This window comes from Anguilla rostrata, chromosome 12, assembly GCF_018555375.3.
Source record: "Anguilla rostrata isolate EN2019 chromosome 12, ASM1855537v3, whole genome shotgun sequence".
NCBI lineage: Eukaryota > Metazoa > Chordata > Actinopteri > Anguilliformes > Anguillidae > Anguilla > Anguilla rostrata.
The window spans coordinates 8,328,909-8,344,103 of record NC_057944.1 but is presented as its reverse complement, the minus strand read 5'-3'; the positions used below and the strand labels follow the sequence as shown (position 1 = coordinate 8,344,103).

The window sequence follows — 15,195 nt, the reverse complement described above, 5'->3', positions numbered from 1 at the left end:
TCGTCATGGCGTTCTCATCGAGATTTTCCTTCTGGGAGAAAAAGGGAGGTGTCGTTCGGTATTCCACTGCATGCAGGAGAGAAGCTCCCAGTTTTGGGATGGGGCGTGTGCTTTCGTCACTGGGGGCGGGACCCGGCGCTGTGTGGGGGTGTGCTTTGGTCACTGGGGGCGGGACCCGGCGCTGTGTGGGGGTGCTGCACGGTTTGTGTTCTCTAATTTCGACCTCACAACACAGCCCTTTGCTCACTTTGTCCTGAACTGAACGCGTGCTCCGTTGGAGATGAGAAAAAAAAAGCTGATCAACATTCAAGCAAATCGTTCTTATGTCTTAATAACTTTCTAAACCTTAAAATAACGTTTAAAAATAATAATAATATTTCTTGTTTGCGTACGATGTGTGGCTTATCCCGTCAAAATGGGATCATCACTCCTGGATTTGGAATGCTCTGTAGAGGATACAGTCAGAAAGGCACAATCATGTGGCTAATGCACTGACTGCAGCGTAGTGATCGTACGGCTAACGCACTGACTACAGCGTAGTGATCATACGGCTAACGCACTGACTACAGCGTAGTGATCATACAGCTAACGCACTGACTAGCGTGGTGATCATACGGCTAACGCACTGAGAAAAGAGTGAAGTCCTTTGTTAGCATGGTCTGTGAAGGTGGGTGTGTTCTGCATGAGGATCAGCAGGGCTCCCAGGCCTGGGTTTGACCCTGCCCCTTGCCCCCCCTTGCAGGTGAAAGATGAGGTGAAGGTTGGGCCCACAGGTGCAAAAGAGAGCGTAAGTGTGCTGCACCCCAAAAGCCCACCAAAAAATAACCAGCAGTTAGAACCCAGGGAGAAGAGAGAGCTCACTGATGATTATTATTATTTTGTGTGTGTGTGTGTTGGGGGGGGGGGGGGAGGGGGACTATGTGAGGTTTTGGGCAGTGGAGGGCACAATCTCTTCAGCTGAAGTTTACATTCTCTCAAAGAGCTTGGTCCCAACATCTTTCCGTGACAACAAGATCTGATTGGTGCAGGATGAGTCATAGTTCGAAAGAGACATCGGTGACCTCACTCGTCCCTGGTGAAGTGTCCATTTGAGTACTCAAGACTGAACCAGCGCTGGTTTGTGCAGCTGCTTGGAAAAGTAAGCTGGAGTAATTGATTGGATCAGAAGCCAGCCTATCAGCTGTCCCTCCTGGCGCTGGAGTTCCATTCCTCTGTCGGTGTGAACAGTGTTGGCAGCAGAGTCAGATGCGGGCTGTGAGCGAATCATTAAGCAGTGAGGCTGAATTGGTCAGAAACACTGACCAATCACACGGGAGTCTGACTCTGCCTCTTAGGAAGTCTGACTCTGCCTCTTAGGAAGTCTGACACTCCTTCTTAGGAAGTCTGATGCTGTCTCTGAGGAAGTCTGACTCTCTCTCCTAGGAAGTCTGACTCTGCCTCTTCGAAAGTCTGATTCTGCCTCTTAGGAAGTCTGATACTCCTTCTTAGGAAGTCTGACTCTGCCTCTTAGGAAGTCTGACTCTGCCTCTTAGGAAGTCTGACTCTGTCTCTTAGGAAGTCTGACTCTGTCTCTTAGGAAGTCTGACTCTGCCTCTTAGGAAGTCTGACTCTGCCTCTTAGGAAGTCTGACGCTGCCTCTTAGGAAGTCTGACTCTGTCTCTTAGGAAGTCTGACTCTGTCTCTTAGGAAGTCTGACTCTGTCTCTTAGGAAGTCTGACTCTGTCTCTTAGGAAGTCTGATACTCCTTCTTAGGAAGTCTGATGCTGTCTCTGAGGAAGTCTGACTCTGTCTCTTAGGAAGTCTGACTCTGTCACTTAGGAAGTCTGATACTCCTTCTTAGGAAGTCTGATGCTGTCTCTGAGGAAGTCTGACTCTGTCTCTTAGGAAGTCTAGCTACATGTCTGGGTAAGCTCATGAATGACAGTCGAAGACTTCTTGTGTCCCTATATGAAGCCTTTCACTGTGATGTAATCAACAAGTGTGGGTGTGTAGACCCAGTTAGCTCATTTAGCCAGGGAAACTGGTGGAGACAAAAGCCTGCCCACACACCGGCCCACCAAGACTGGAAGTGCCCCCCCTGGTGTAGAGAGGTGGAACAGGTCACCTCAGCATTCACTAGGAGCAGCTTTTGCTGCTCTCTTTCTCTGCTATCTGTTGCTACTCTGTCTGTTTCTTTCTTGACCTTTACCGTCCTGCCCCCCCCCCCTCCACCCCCCCCGTTCTCAGTCTGACAGCAACGGCAGCTCGAGTAGCGTCTCGCCGCCAGGTCTCGCGCGGGCCAAGAGCCCCGCCCCCCCGCGGGGCTCAGACCGCGCCCGGAGCCCCTCCCTCGGCAGGCGGAACGGACCCCCCCCGAGGAGCCCCGAGCGGGTGGCGAACGGGGACGGCGGGAGCGCCGCCGCCGCCCCCCCCAATGGCCCCGCCCCCCTTTCGGGCGCCGCGGACGACAGGAAGGCGGCGAAGGTGGTGCGGAGGTTTGTGAGGAAGGAGGAGGCGCCCGGCGCTGCCGCGCCCGCCGCTGCGCCCGCGGCCACGCCCGGGACCGCGCCCGGAAAGGAGCCGGCTGCCAGGTCCGTGCCCAAGATGCCCAAGGCGCCCGTCTTCTCTTTCAAACACGACGCCATCAAGACAGAGGAGCCGGAGGAGGCGCCCGCTGGGCCGGGGGGCCTCGGCAGGCGTGGCAGGAGCGTGATCTCCGAGCACAGGCCACGCCCACAAAGGCAGGGGGAGAGGCCATCGGTGACGCCTGAGCAAACCCCGGCTACGCCCCAAAACCAGGACAACAAGGCCCCGGCTTCACCCCAAAAACAGGACAATGAGACCCCAGTGCCCCCCCCTCGCTCAGCCTCTGCTGTCCCCCGTCCGTCCAAATCTGAGCCCCCCTCTCGCCCTGCTGGATTCGTCCCCGCCCCCAAACCCTCCTCTCTCTCGCCTCCTGCCGGATTTGTCCCCGCCCCCAAACCCCCCGCCTCTCGCCCTGCTGGATTCGTCCCCGCCCCCAAGCCCTCCTCTCTCTCGCCCCCTGCCGGATTTGTTCCCGCCTCCAAATCCTCGCCCCTCTCCCCTCCGCCCGGGTTAATCCCAGCCCCCAAACTCTCTGCTCCAGCAAAATCTGAGGTACAGTGTGCAGCATGTAGCATGTAGCGTGCAGTGTGTAGCGTGCAGAGTGTAGCGTGCAGTGTGTAGCGTGCAGAGTATAGTGTGCACTGTGTAGCATGCACTCTGTAGAGTGCACTGTGTAGTGTGCACTTTGTAGCATGCAGTGTGTAGCCTGCAGTTAGCACTGAATAACCCCGCGGTGTTGGCGTTTAGGACCGGACCCCTGCGTGTGATCTGCATGCTGCAGGCAGTGCTGCCTCCCTTTCCCTCACTGCTGGGGTTAAATGCTTGGCCCCCCTAATGGTGTGGGTGCTACTGGTCGCGGAAACTGGGCCACACACATCACAAATCCACAGTTTATTAAAACATAGCTGACCAACAGGCCGCAAGTTCGCACCCTGAGCCTTCACGAGACTCGTATGGAGCTAGCAACACCACTTCAACACCTTTTATTGCGCTGTTTCAAGCTCACGTGGCAATCAAAGAAAGGTCCCATCCCCCAACCCCTCCTTACACCATATGTTCTACAGTTATCTTGGCTCATACGTCTTTGCATGAACAAATCCCTTTCAGCTTTCAGTCCAGTGCCTGAGGTTTCTAAATAAACCATTCAGAAAAGTTTTAATTGTCCATATGCAGTGTACTAACGTTTCATTGGTTCAGTCGTCTGTATAAACGTGATTGTAATCAGTAATGGCTGTAGTTGTTCTCTTTCCCTGACGCACGTTTTGAGTCAGTCTGTGGAGCCTCCACTTTTGAACGCCACCGACAAGTAAAGCGACCAACCAGAGTCTGGGAAAACTCCCAGTGGGTTGACTTACGTTTTGTTGCCTGACAGCGATTGGTTCCTTACAAGCCAGTCAAGTGTCAGGACGATTCAGACAGGACTATAGGCATTGGAATGGGCTCTAATCAGCCCCGCACAGTGGGGTGATAGCAGGCTGGGAGTGCAGCCATTTTAATTGCTGCTCAGCGCCAGCGGTCATTTTGAAAACAGATCAATATTATCTTGTAAAATGGCGTCTCTGAAATAATTATGGCGGGTATTCAAAGGATAAAGTTTTTCACTGCGGCCAAGTTATGGAGAGAACTTGACAAAATTGTGAAAAGGATTCTTTCCTCCAAAACCCTTGTTGAGTTTGACAGCTTTTAGATTCGTGCGGAAATTTCTTCTGGTGGTGGAAAACATGTTGGAGGTTAACTGTGTACAATAGAACACAATAATTTTGCCACTAGCTAATGTGGATGTTGTGAAATAAACAGTAGAACAGGTAGATTATGAGGCGCTTTATGTTCAAACATTTTTATGGACGTGATGTGTGCCAGGAATACTTCCTCACATTTCATAGGTTTTGATAATCTGAGGTACAGTGTGCAGCATGTAGCATGTAGCGTGCAGTGTGTAGTGTGCAGAGTGTAGCGTGCAGTGTGTAGCGTGCAGAGTGTAGTGTGCACTGTGTAGCATGTCACTGCTGCGTGTAAGATTTAAAGCTTTGTTTTAGGGTCGTGCAAACAAGTGAAGATTGCATTTTTGGGGGATGTAAATCGCTGTTGTGTGCGGTAGGCTGGGTGACGGTCTGTATCAGCGTCTGCTCTCCAGTGGCAGTCTGTAATCCCACATAACCTGGTGTGCTCTGAGAGTGGCAGTCTGTAATCCCACATAACTTGATGTGGCTCTGAGAATGGCAGTCTGTAATCCCACATAACCTGGTGTGCTCTGAGAGTGGAGGTCCAGCCCTTACAGACTGACACACACGTGCAGATGCCTGGAGGTGGAGTTGCGGTGTAAAATGAACCTGTGCTGGCTTCTGAGTGCACAGCAAAATCTCCAATGTTGATTCAACTCGAACCATGTTAACCAGAGTGGGACCAATTGTTATCTATGGTTGAATTAATGCTGTTAGTGTTGAATTAACAATGTTAGAGTTGAATTAACACTGTTAGTGTTGAATTAACTCTGCACTGGACATTTTACTCTGTAAGAGTGGGGTTGCCTGGCGAAAGGAGAGTGCGTTGTTTGGGGGTCTCCCTGGGATATTTGACAGTGTGATACAGCACAAAAAGGGGGGCAGAGTCTGTTTGTGACAGCTAATCCCCAATCAACCCCTTTTCAGAGTTTTAAAAACAGACATTGGTGTAAATATCAGGTATGAATGAAACTGTGATGGCCATGTTGGTGAAAAAGCGGTATTTGCATACACAGGAATGCAAAGGGTTGGGAGGTATTCTTGTGCTGATTGTTCTCCCGTATGAGCTACTCGCCATAGCAAATCTGGAGTCAAAACTGTTTAAATCTCCACGGGTTGCAGACAAAGTGAATTCCGTCCCTTCTGCTGATTGTGTTGGCCTGTATTGGTTTTGTCGTGGTTTGTGTGTGAGACTAAACGCTGATTCTGATCTATGAGGTCTCTCCGAGCAGAAGCCAGTGAGTTCATACCTTTATCCGTGATAGTAATGCTCTTGGAGTTAGTGTGGATTGAGCATGGGCATGATTAATAAAAAAACAAACCCATTGTGTGTGTGTGTATGTTGTTAAAAGGTGAAGGCAGCCTCTCGCCTGACCCGTACCACAGTCAGCAGCTGTCCGTCACAGGGAGTGCCTGCCCCACAGAAACAGGTGTGTGTGTGTGCGTGTGTGTGTGTGTGTGTGGTGTGTGTGTGTGTGTGTGCGCGAGAGCTGCTGTGGCCTGTTAGAGCAGGTGTAGAATGCTAGCGGTGGGGCCGCGGCTGTGCTTGTCACCGTGGCGATATCTGCTAGCACGCGCTAGCGTTTGGCGGCGCCTCCGGGCGCTGCTCCCCTGCGGCCTGGGCTCTCTGCCACTCACCCTCTCGCTGCTCTGGCCTGTAGGAGGCGCCCCTGAGTCCCACTGAAGAAGCCCAGAGAAGACTGGAGAGGATCTTCGGTGCTCCTGTAATTCAACCCCCCTCGCTCCCCTCCCCAACCCCCCCGCCCTCCCGCCCTACCGCCATGCCTTGCTGTAGTCATAGTAACACACCCTCCTGTCCCTCAATGCTGCTGCTCTCAAACGGGCGTGGTACGGGCGTGGCAGCCCCCCTGCGGTTACCCCAAAACCCGGCACCCCAAACAGCGTCAGTTCAGTTCATTCGCCGGAATGTTCTGTGAGGGTTACAGAGGCACCTCCCCCAGAGACCGACCCATTAGCATTAGCATAAACATGAGCATGATTGCGATAATTAGCCTAATTGGCAGTACTGTAGCAGTTATTTTAATGATGGAGAGGTGGTGGTGGGGGGGGTTTTTGGGGTCACCCCAGGTCGGCTGTGCCTCGTAGCTTGTCGCGGGCAGGGGCAGGACTCTGTTGTTCCTGCCCTCCTCTGATTAATCCTTTCTATTAACCCTCCTCTCGTTTAGCAGGTCCCTCTAATCGTTCCTTATTCTTTCTCTCTTTCCCCCCGGTCACGTCTCTCTCACAGATGGCGGGTGTGTTATCGGAGTGTGTCGCCGTTCGCACGATGCTCGCTAACCTGTGATTTCTGAACAGTTTTTCGGTTTTGAAAAAGGAAACCCGGTTGGATGATGTAGCCGTGGCTGGGTTTGCATGTTTACGACGGTTGTTTTGCCAAAACGGTCGACTGTTTGCGAGTCGTTATGTTGATATATTGTTTAAAAGCTGCGTGAGGGAAACTCGAAAAATGCAGAGTCACGGTGGAGGCTCAGGTAGTACCCCACAGAGCCCAAACGTGTCCTCCATCGCACCTGTGTGTGCTGCTGTTGCTGCTGCTCCTCTGTCTTTCCTTCCTGTGTGTTTTTTTTTGTCCTTCCTGTGCTCGTCTCTCATCTCTCCCTCTCTCTCCTGGTCTCTCCGGCTTCTGGGCTGCTGATGTCACCGCTGGCTATCGCGCGATTAGCTGGACCCTCCTCGGGGTGACGCCCCCGCCGCCCCCCCCGTTGCCCCCACCGACGGCCTGCTCAGGGTGTGCGCTCGTGTGTCCTGTTGGAGTGTAAGGAAGCTTTCCTCAACTAACCCCCCCACCCATCCCCTCTCCCCCCTCCCTACAGCCCACCCTGCCCTAAACCGTCCCCTATGCCCCAACCCCGATCACCACCCCTCCCCTCCATGCCCTGCCTAACCCCCTCCCTCTCCCTGCCCTCTACCCCCCCTCCCCCACCCCCCTCTGTGTCAGCTGGGCTGGCTGCTGTGAATTTGTGAGTGACAGGTGTCTCTGTGCTCTCTCAGGCTCTGTGTCTTGACCTCTGACCCCCAAACCCCCCCCCACCGTGTGTCTCACATCCAGTCAACAACCTCTTCTGTTACCGTGGTTCCAGCGCACTCATTCTCTGTGATGCTAAGATCCTGTGCCCTTCCATAAATGTTTAACTTCAGTGACACCCCCCTTCGATCAAAACTTACCCTCCGCCGTTGGTGCAGTTGACCCCCTGCCCACCTGTCTGCATGTTTTAGCTTTTCTTCACGTGTGAAGACTGTAGACGGGCGCCTCTATGCAGCGACCTGTTCCTTTTAAACCTGTGTGTTTAAGTGAATAAGCAGGAAGTGCTTGGTTTACCGTAAGCGAGCCAACTGTGCCTTAATGCTAATGATCTACAGGTCCCCTCTCTCTTCTCCTCTCTCCAAGCGTAGGGAGTCCCATCTTATCCGAAAATGGCCGGAGTGGGTGCAGGTTGTTGTTTTAGCTCAGCACTACGACACCCGATTCTACTTATCACGGTCTTGATTGAAGATCAGGTGTCATAGTGCTGGGCTACAACAAAAACCTGCACCCACACCGGCCCTTTTCAGATGAGATTGGGGACCCCTGCTTTATGCTATCTCTTTAAAAATGACACTGTGATCTGAGTGTGACCTTACCGATGTGAGTGAAGGCCTTGACCAAAGAGCCTGTATTTTACTGGCTGTGCTACGTGATTGCGCGTGAATGTGTGTGTGTGTGAGTGTGTATCGCGTTGGAAGCACATCCGTGTTTGCGTGCGTTTCCTGTCCTTGTATCGGGTTGGAAGTCTATTTGGGTTTGCATGTGTACGTGTGTGAGTGTGTGTGTATCAGGTCAGAAGCCTATTTGTGTTTGCGTGTATGTGCGTGCGTTTGTGTGTATCGGGTCAGAAGCCGGTTGGTTGACTCTTTGCTTTGCCCCTCCCCCAACGCCCGCCGTCCTCCAGGGACAGGTGGATGAGGACCCCGTTGCCGTGCTACAGACGGCTCATGCCGCTGCCGCCCAGCCCAAGGTTTGACCTGCGCTGTGCCTGTCTGTAAATTACGTAACCCCCCCCCCCCCCCCACTGGCATACCCCCACCCACCCCTCCCCAAAGTGCTGCATGGAGTGTAGTCTGTGTGTGGAATGCTGTTACCCCCACCCCCCATTCCTGCAGTGCAAAAAAACAATAAAATAACCAGCACTTTAATCTTATATTTAGACTATCATCTTATTTCTTCAGTTCTTAGTTACTTTTTTGGCTAAATTAGATAAAAAGAATGCCAATGGCATCAGAGAGTGTGACTCATTTCAGGATTTGCCAATGGTGTGCGACAGTTTCGCTTGTCAAGAAAAAAAGAACTAAATATAGCAAAACATAACAAGCTAATATTTTCCATTTCCGAGAAAGAAATAAGACTTTAAGTCTCATTTCAAGACTGAAACACTTGTGAAGACAGACTTTTTTTTAGCAGTGTGCTGCTCTGTTGGACATAACTCCAGGCTGCTGTGGAGTTACTTGAAGTATATTTTCATGCTTTAAACCACAAACTCATGAATGCTGCTGTAGCCGCCATTGTAAGGCCTATAGGTCAGCCGCTATACCCACTATAAACAAATATAAAAAAAACTTCTGAACGCGAACCATCCCTTTTCATTTTACCACATAAACGAATGTAAAACTTATCTGAGAAAGAAAAGACTAGGATTAGTTTCAAAGGACGTCGCGGGTCCTACTGTAACGGTCTAAGTGCGGTAGCCGCACGCTAGCCGTACGCTGGTGAAATAGCACGCTAGCCGTACGCTGGTGAAATAGCACGCTAGCCGTACGCTGGTGAAATAGCACGCTAGCCGTACGCTGGTGAAATAGCACGCTAGCCGTAGCTCGCGGCGCTGGCGAAATGAGGACGCGTCCGGCTCGGTTTCGGTAATTTCGTGACGCCGGGCTTCGGTGCAGCTCCGGGGCGGTTGCGAAAGAGCCGGCTTGATTGGAGCTTATCGCCCCTTCGTGAGCTTCTCTGCGAACCGTTACTCCTGATATAAAAACAAAAAGGGAGCCTGAATATTTTTACTTTATTTCCCCCTCAAACAAGAGACGTTTTCCATTTATATGCTAGTGCTTGTTTATTTGTCTCTTTGAAGTCAATTTTTTGTTCAAGACCACTATTTAAACTAAACAAAAGTAATAATTCACCGCTTCGAGCTTCATTAATTTCAGACATGCGCTTGATAAGATGAATGTACACACACTAGAGTAACCAGCTCCACAGCCAGCCAGGCCCTGCTTTTGCATTTTTTTTTTACTTCCCCTTGATACAGCTGGATCAAGTCAAATGAAGCGATTCAGTTGAAGTACTTTGCTCAAGGGCATCATCCTAACTAGCAGTGAAACCTGGGTTACAAGGCCAGTTCTTTAACCGTACTCTGCCACGGCTACGTATGTCCTGTACAATACTGCACACCGCAAATAATGCACTGACTTCCTGAGGGTTGCATTGTAACGTAGCACTCCATGTGTGCTAACTAACTCTTTTATTCAGTAAGATGTCCAGCGTTTATTCAACAAGAACTGTGTTAATCCAACTCTTAGCAGATAGGCTACCGTATGGTCCCTCATCCCAGTGTGAGACCAAATGTTACCTGTTTAGAGTTGAATGAACTCTGTTAGAGTTGACTTAACGCTGGACGTTTATACTGTGTACACGTAGGCAGGCATGTGTTGGTGGACTTTTTGCGTTTAAAGTGAGGGAACTGTGTTTTGTTTGTAATATTATGGTTTATCGCCGTACCGAAAATGAGTCTTTGCTCAGTCTTGGCATGCGTGTGCTTTTTTTGTGGTGGTGTTGCGTTGACCTCCTGTCAGGCATGGGCGTTCTGGAAGTAATCCTCACGCATAATTTAGCACCTTTAATGAGGAAACGGTGCTTTTATCTTTATGCCTGCTCCAAGGTGGCAAAGAGCTTGAAGTGTTTCGCAATTTCTACCGAGATTAGCCAATTAAATTTAGCGAGCTAAAATATGCTCTCGCAGCTCCTCGTCTGAAGTAGAAGAGAATTGGAGATCAAATAATTATTCGCTATAATGTTCCCCGCTTTCGGGGTAAGTGCTCGCCTAGTCGGAGGGAGCCTGCCTTCATTAGTGCAGATTTCCAGCGTTCTGTTGCCTGCGGAAGTTCATAGGGTACTGTCAGTCACGGGCCCTGCGCACGAGCCAGAGACCGCAGGCACAAAATGGAGGACGGAACCTCGGAGCCAGAGGGTTCCGTTGCTCTGTGACCTCGTTCCCTCGCGTGATTCCCGGTGCGTCTCGGCCGCGACCTCTCGGTGCGCGCTCGGAATCGTTCATTCATGCATCCGTCCTGACCTTTGACCTCCCCCCCCCCCTCGTCTCTCGCAGGTGAAGACGGAGGAGCAGATCGCCGCGGAGCAGGCCTGGTATGGCTCTGAAAAAGTGTGGCTGGTCCACAAGGACGGCTTCTCCTTGGGTGAGTATCCCGGACTTCCTTCTACATCAGTGGTGTCAAACTCGTTGCCATGGAGGGCCGTGTGTATGCAGGTTTTCATTCCAGCCTCAGATCTTGATTATATAATTAAATTATTTGCTGAATTAGGGATGCAGGTTTGTGCACAATGGTGACCGAGCTCTATGGTGACCGCATTGTCTAAAAAAATTTTCTATTTCTGTGCTTCAATGCAGTTAAACGCATATGGCTGAATGAGTAATTGGACTCAATTAAGGCAGCATTAATTGGTTGGAATGAAAACCTGCATACACACGGCCCTCCATGGCACGAGTTTGACACCACTGTTCTACATCATAATCACGCATGATTACATCTGATGCAATTATGACTATTAAAAACAAAAACTTCGAAAAAACTGCAGTTGTTTAGAGAAATGGGTTGTACTCAGATGATTGCAAGTTTTGATTTACCCTTGTGTGGAACTGCCATTGATCCTGTTGTTTCCCCCCAGTTAGATGAGTGGAAAAAAAAACCAGTCTGTCTAAATTGATTATATGTAGAACACGTGGACTACCCTGAAAATGGCGGACAAATTCGTGGAATTAGTGTACAGTGAAATGGCAGCACAAACATGCTCGGTTGTTGATACTTATTTGAATACGTCACAAACCCAGGCACAGCCGTTTGGCCATTTAGGGGTGCATCATGTGATTGTCCCCCCCCCCCCCCCCCCAGCAACGCTAGTGAAGACGGATGAGGGGGAGCTGCCGGAGGGCAAGGTGAAGATCAAACTGGAACACGACGGCAAAGTGCTGGAAGTGGACGAGGATGATGTGGAAAAGGTGGGTGACTTACCTTAAACCCTACCCCCCGCCAAACCCACCTCCCCCACTCACCCCCATCATCCACTCACCCTCCCAAACCACCCTCACCCCCATCTATCCACACCCGCCAAACCCACCCCTCATCCCACTCACCCCCCATCTATCCCACTCACCCTCCCAAACCCACCCCATCCCACTCACCCCCATCTATCCCACTCACCCTCCCATTACCCCAACTCTCCCATTCATCCTCCCCACACCCCCTGCCCCTGACTCATTTCACACATCTCGTTGTTCAGTAAATAACTCCTGGTTGGCCTTGGTGCACTTTTGAGAGAGGCAGTACATCGGAAACCACCCCATAACCCCCCCAGAAATGAGCCTGGGTGTAAACAGTGTGTAAACGGTATAAAAAGTGACAGTTTGGCTGTTCTGTTTATTCCGCTGTGTTTTCTTCAGTACCTGTGACTTCTTCACCTGAGTCAGTGCCGTAGTTTGTGGTAGAAGTGGGTCAGAAGGTCAGAACTTGGATCAGAGCCTCTCTGTGTTAATGGGACAGTCCTGGGCACATCACACGAAGTTAGCAGCCTTTATGTGAAGAAACAGACGTGGGGAGGAGAGCGGGGGGGAGGGTGGGAATATGGGGAATGGGTGAAATAGGGGACAGGAGCTTGGGGGAGGGTGGGGATATGAGGAATGGGTGAAATAGGGGACAGGAGCTTGGGGGAGGGGTGGGGAGAAGCTCACACCTGTCCCGTCTCTGGTGTGACACCCTGGAATAGTGACAGACCTGCACAGATGGTTAACTTGGAGCGGGGGCAGAGCAGTGCATTGTGGGACAGCCTGTGGGATGTCTGTGTCACGGTAGGCCGCGAGTAGCCGACAGCAACGGCATCTGCTCTCTCTGGAGATGGCCGTGTTTGATCAGGGGGACGGGAGATGGGCTCCTACAGATGAAAAATCACACACTTCCTTGCGCCTCGATAGAGAGACACCTGCTACTAATGTTTGTCACTCCCTTTCCAATTTACACACAGCCATTCATTTCGCTCTCCACTGACTCCATGTAACGGTTCTTAGGGTACCATTTTCCAACTGCCTCTTGAGTGACAGACAAGCCCAGTACCCGTTGCCGGGCAAGTTCAGTTCAGAAACTCTAGCTGCAGCCAACCATTGGTCGGCCTCAGCAACCTCACATTCTCATACTCAACCAATCACATACACGCAAAGCTCTCTCAGTTTAATGCCTCCGATATTGCACGTGCTATCAGGAAGTGGGGTTAAACAAACTGTGCTGTACTTTACAAAAATGTGAAGTTGTGTATGTGCCTTGGGCTGTTTGATATGGGAAATGAGGATGAACTTAATTATGTCTGCTTTCTGAATCCACCAGTTCCAACAGTCAGTGCCCTTGTACAATGCTCAGCACTCTGAATACTGAACTGAAGTGCTATTGTGTGCTAAAACCCCTCACTTAACCTACAATTGCAATGCATTTTATTTGATTTATTTCAAGAACTATTATTTAAAGCGACAATCATCAATTAAACCGCGATTAGATTTGTTATACCAACATGGGCCTTCACCGCGTTCAAAGTGATGGAGGGGGATATTAGCTTAATCTGATAAGAGCATTTGATTCAATTATGTGTCTGGTTTTGCTTACTTAAATGTGGTGATTTGCGAGGTATGGAAGGTGTCTGGCAAAGTGGTGTTAGAAGGTGTTAAGAGTTTGATTGTGTAGCATTTGACAAACCGTATATTTTTTTATTTGATGGAAAATGTCCTATTGCAGGACATGCATGCAAATCATAAACTGTCACAAATTAAACTGACTTGCCAGATACTGATCTGTGTTCTTAATCCTTGGGTAGAACACAAAGAGTAGTATTAGGAGGGATATTATCAGAGCAGTGAACTGTTAGAAGTGGAATCCCTCAAGGATTGATGCTGGGACCACTGCTCTTCCTCATAAATATCAATGACCTTGACAGGGACATAGAAAGTACATTAGTCAAATTTGCAGATGATACAAAACTGGGAGGCCCAGCTAATAGTTTGGAATCTACTAAAATAATCCAAGAAGATATAAATAAAATCCAAAAGTGGGCAGAAACCTGGCAAATTCATTATAGCCACATGTAAAATTCTGCATGTGGGAAATGAAAACATTAGGTAGGATTACTTCATGGGAGGAACAAAATTGGAATGTGCTCAATTTGAAACAGACATTGTGCTGTAGCAGTAAAAAAAAAAGCCAACAGGATGGTGGGATATATAGCCAGAAGTATTGAGTATAAATCCAAGGACGTTATACTTATCTTATATAATAAATTTGTGAGACCACACTTAGTATTGTGTGCAGGTCTGGGGACCGTACTACAAGAATGATATAGAGGCCCTGAAGAAGGTTCAAAGAAGAGCGACCAAATTAATTCCTGGTATGAAAGATAAAAGCTATGAGGAAAGACTTAGGATGCTTAACCTCTTCAAGCTTAGTAAAAGACTCAGGGGTGATGTGACTGAGGCTTTTAAATTCATAAAGGAGATCAACAAAGTGAACTACAGGAGATTCTTCAGGTTGAGTTCTGTTAGTAGAACGAGGGGAGATAAATGTAAATTAGCAAAAGATAAATTCCGTACAGACATTAGGAAGAATCTTTTCACGCAGAGAGTAGTCAATGTGTGGAATAGCTTGCCAGATCACATAGTAGAGGCAGGAACTCTGGGGATTTCTCTGGACTAGGCTTGATGTGGTGTTAGATACTGTCTAGTCTGTAGGTAATCAGACATCTAATTTAGTCAGGAAAATGGTGACCATTATTGAGATGAATGTCCTCTTCTCATCATTATGTTATGTTACTGAAAGATTCCAATTTAATGTGTGAATATTAGTGAAGGGTCATCATGGCCAAGGACAGTCCTGTGGCCATTCACGACTGGTTCTGTAATACAGCACTAGAAACTTCTGTTTCCACACAGAGCACCCTGTGGTTACAAACCTATAAAAATATGAAGGGCTGCTGTAGCTGAGAATCTAGTTTAGTCTGTAGCGTCTGTGGTGTTTCTGTGGTGACCTTTGACCCGTGAATCTCCTCCAATAGGCGAACCCCCCGTCCTATGACCGCGTGGAGGACCTGGCGTCGCTGCTCTACCTGAACGAGTCCAGCGTGATGCACTCCCTGAGGCAGCGCTACGGGGGCAACCTCATCCACACCCACGCCGGGCCCAACATGGTGGTCATCAACCCCCTCAGCACGCCCTCCATGTACTCCGAAAAGGTGAGTGGCATAATGGGTAAGGAAATAGCCTTGTGACCCTAAAGGTCGCAGGTTCGATTCTCGGGTAGGACACTGCCGTTGTACCCTTGAGCAAGATACTTAACCTGCATTGGTTGCTCAAGTGTCTATCCAGCTGTATAAATGGATGCTATGTAAAAAAAATTAAGTTGCTCTGGATAAGAGCAAAAAATGCCTGTAAAAAAAAGCCTGTGAGTTATATTGACGCATCCTGTCCTGACCGACCCACCGGAAACTGGGTGCTTCCGCTCGAGAGAGCCGCTAAGCTGCTAACAGGGCAGACAGAACGGTGATTTAACCCAGACTGTGGTTAAACCTCCTGCGTACTTTCTCATGGTG

General features: G+C 49.7%; 1 protein-coding gene across 4 annotated transcripts in view; it reads left to right on the top strand.

Annotated features, from left to right (window-relative positions):
• The window catches only part of myo18ab (myosin XVIIIA b), a 125,989-nt gene that overhangs the window by 40,324 nt on the left and 70,470 nt on the right, over window positions 1-15,195 (top strand). The window contains exons 1-7 of one of the 4 annotated variants that reach the window (XM_064303241.1): window positions 668-787; window positions 2,227-3,117; window positions 5,639-5,716; window positions 8,237-8,302; window positions 10,667-10,754; window positions 11,469-11,575; window positions 14,662-14,838. In XM_064303241.1, the coding sequence (XP_064159311.1) occupies window positions 683-787; window positions 2,227-3,117; window positions 5,639-5,716; window positions 8,237-8,302; window positions 10,667-10,754; window positions 11,469-11,575; window positions 14,662-14,838 (1,512 nt within the window). In that variant the 5' untranslated portion in view covers window positions 668-682. Of the gene's footprint in view, window positions 1-667; window positions 788-2,226; window positions 3,118-5,638; window positions 5,717-6,993; window positions 7,063-8,236; window positions 8,303-10,666; window positions 10,755-11,468; window positions 11,576-14,661; window positions 14,839-15,195 lie in introns of those variants that run through there. The other 3 variants (XM_064303242.1, XM_064303244.1, XM_064303243.1) reach the window with 3 other exon arrangements.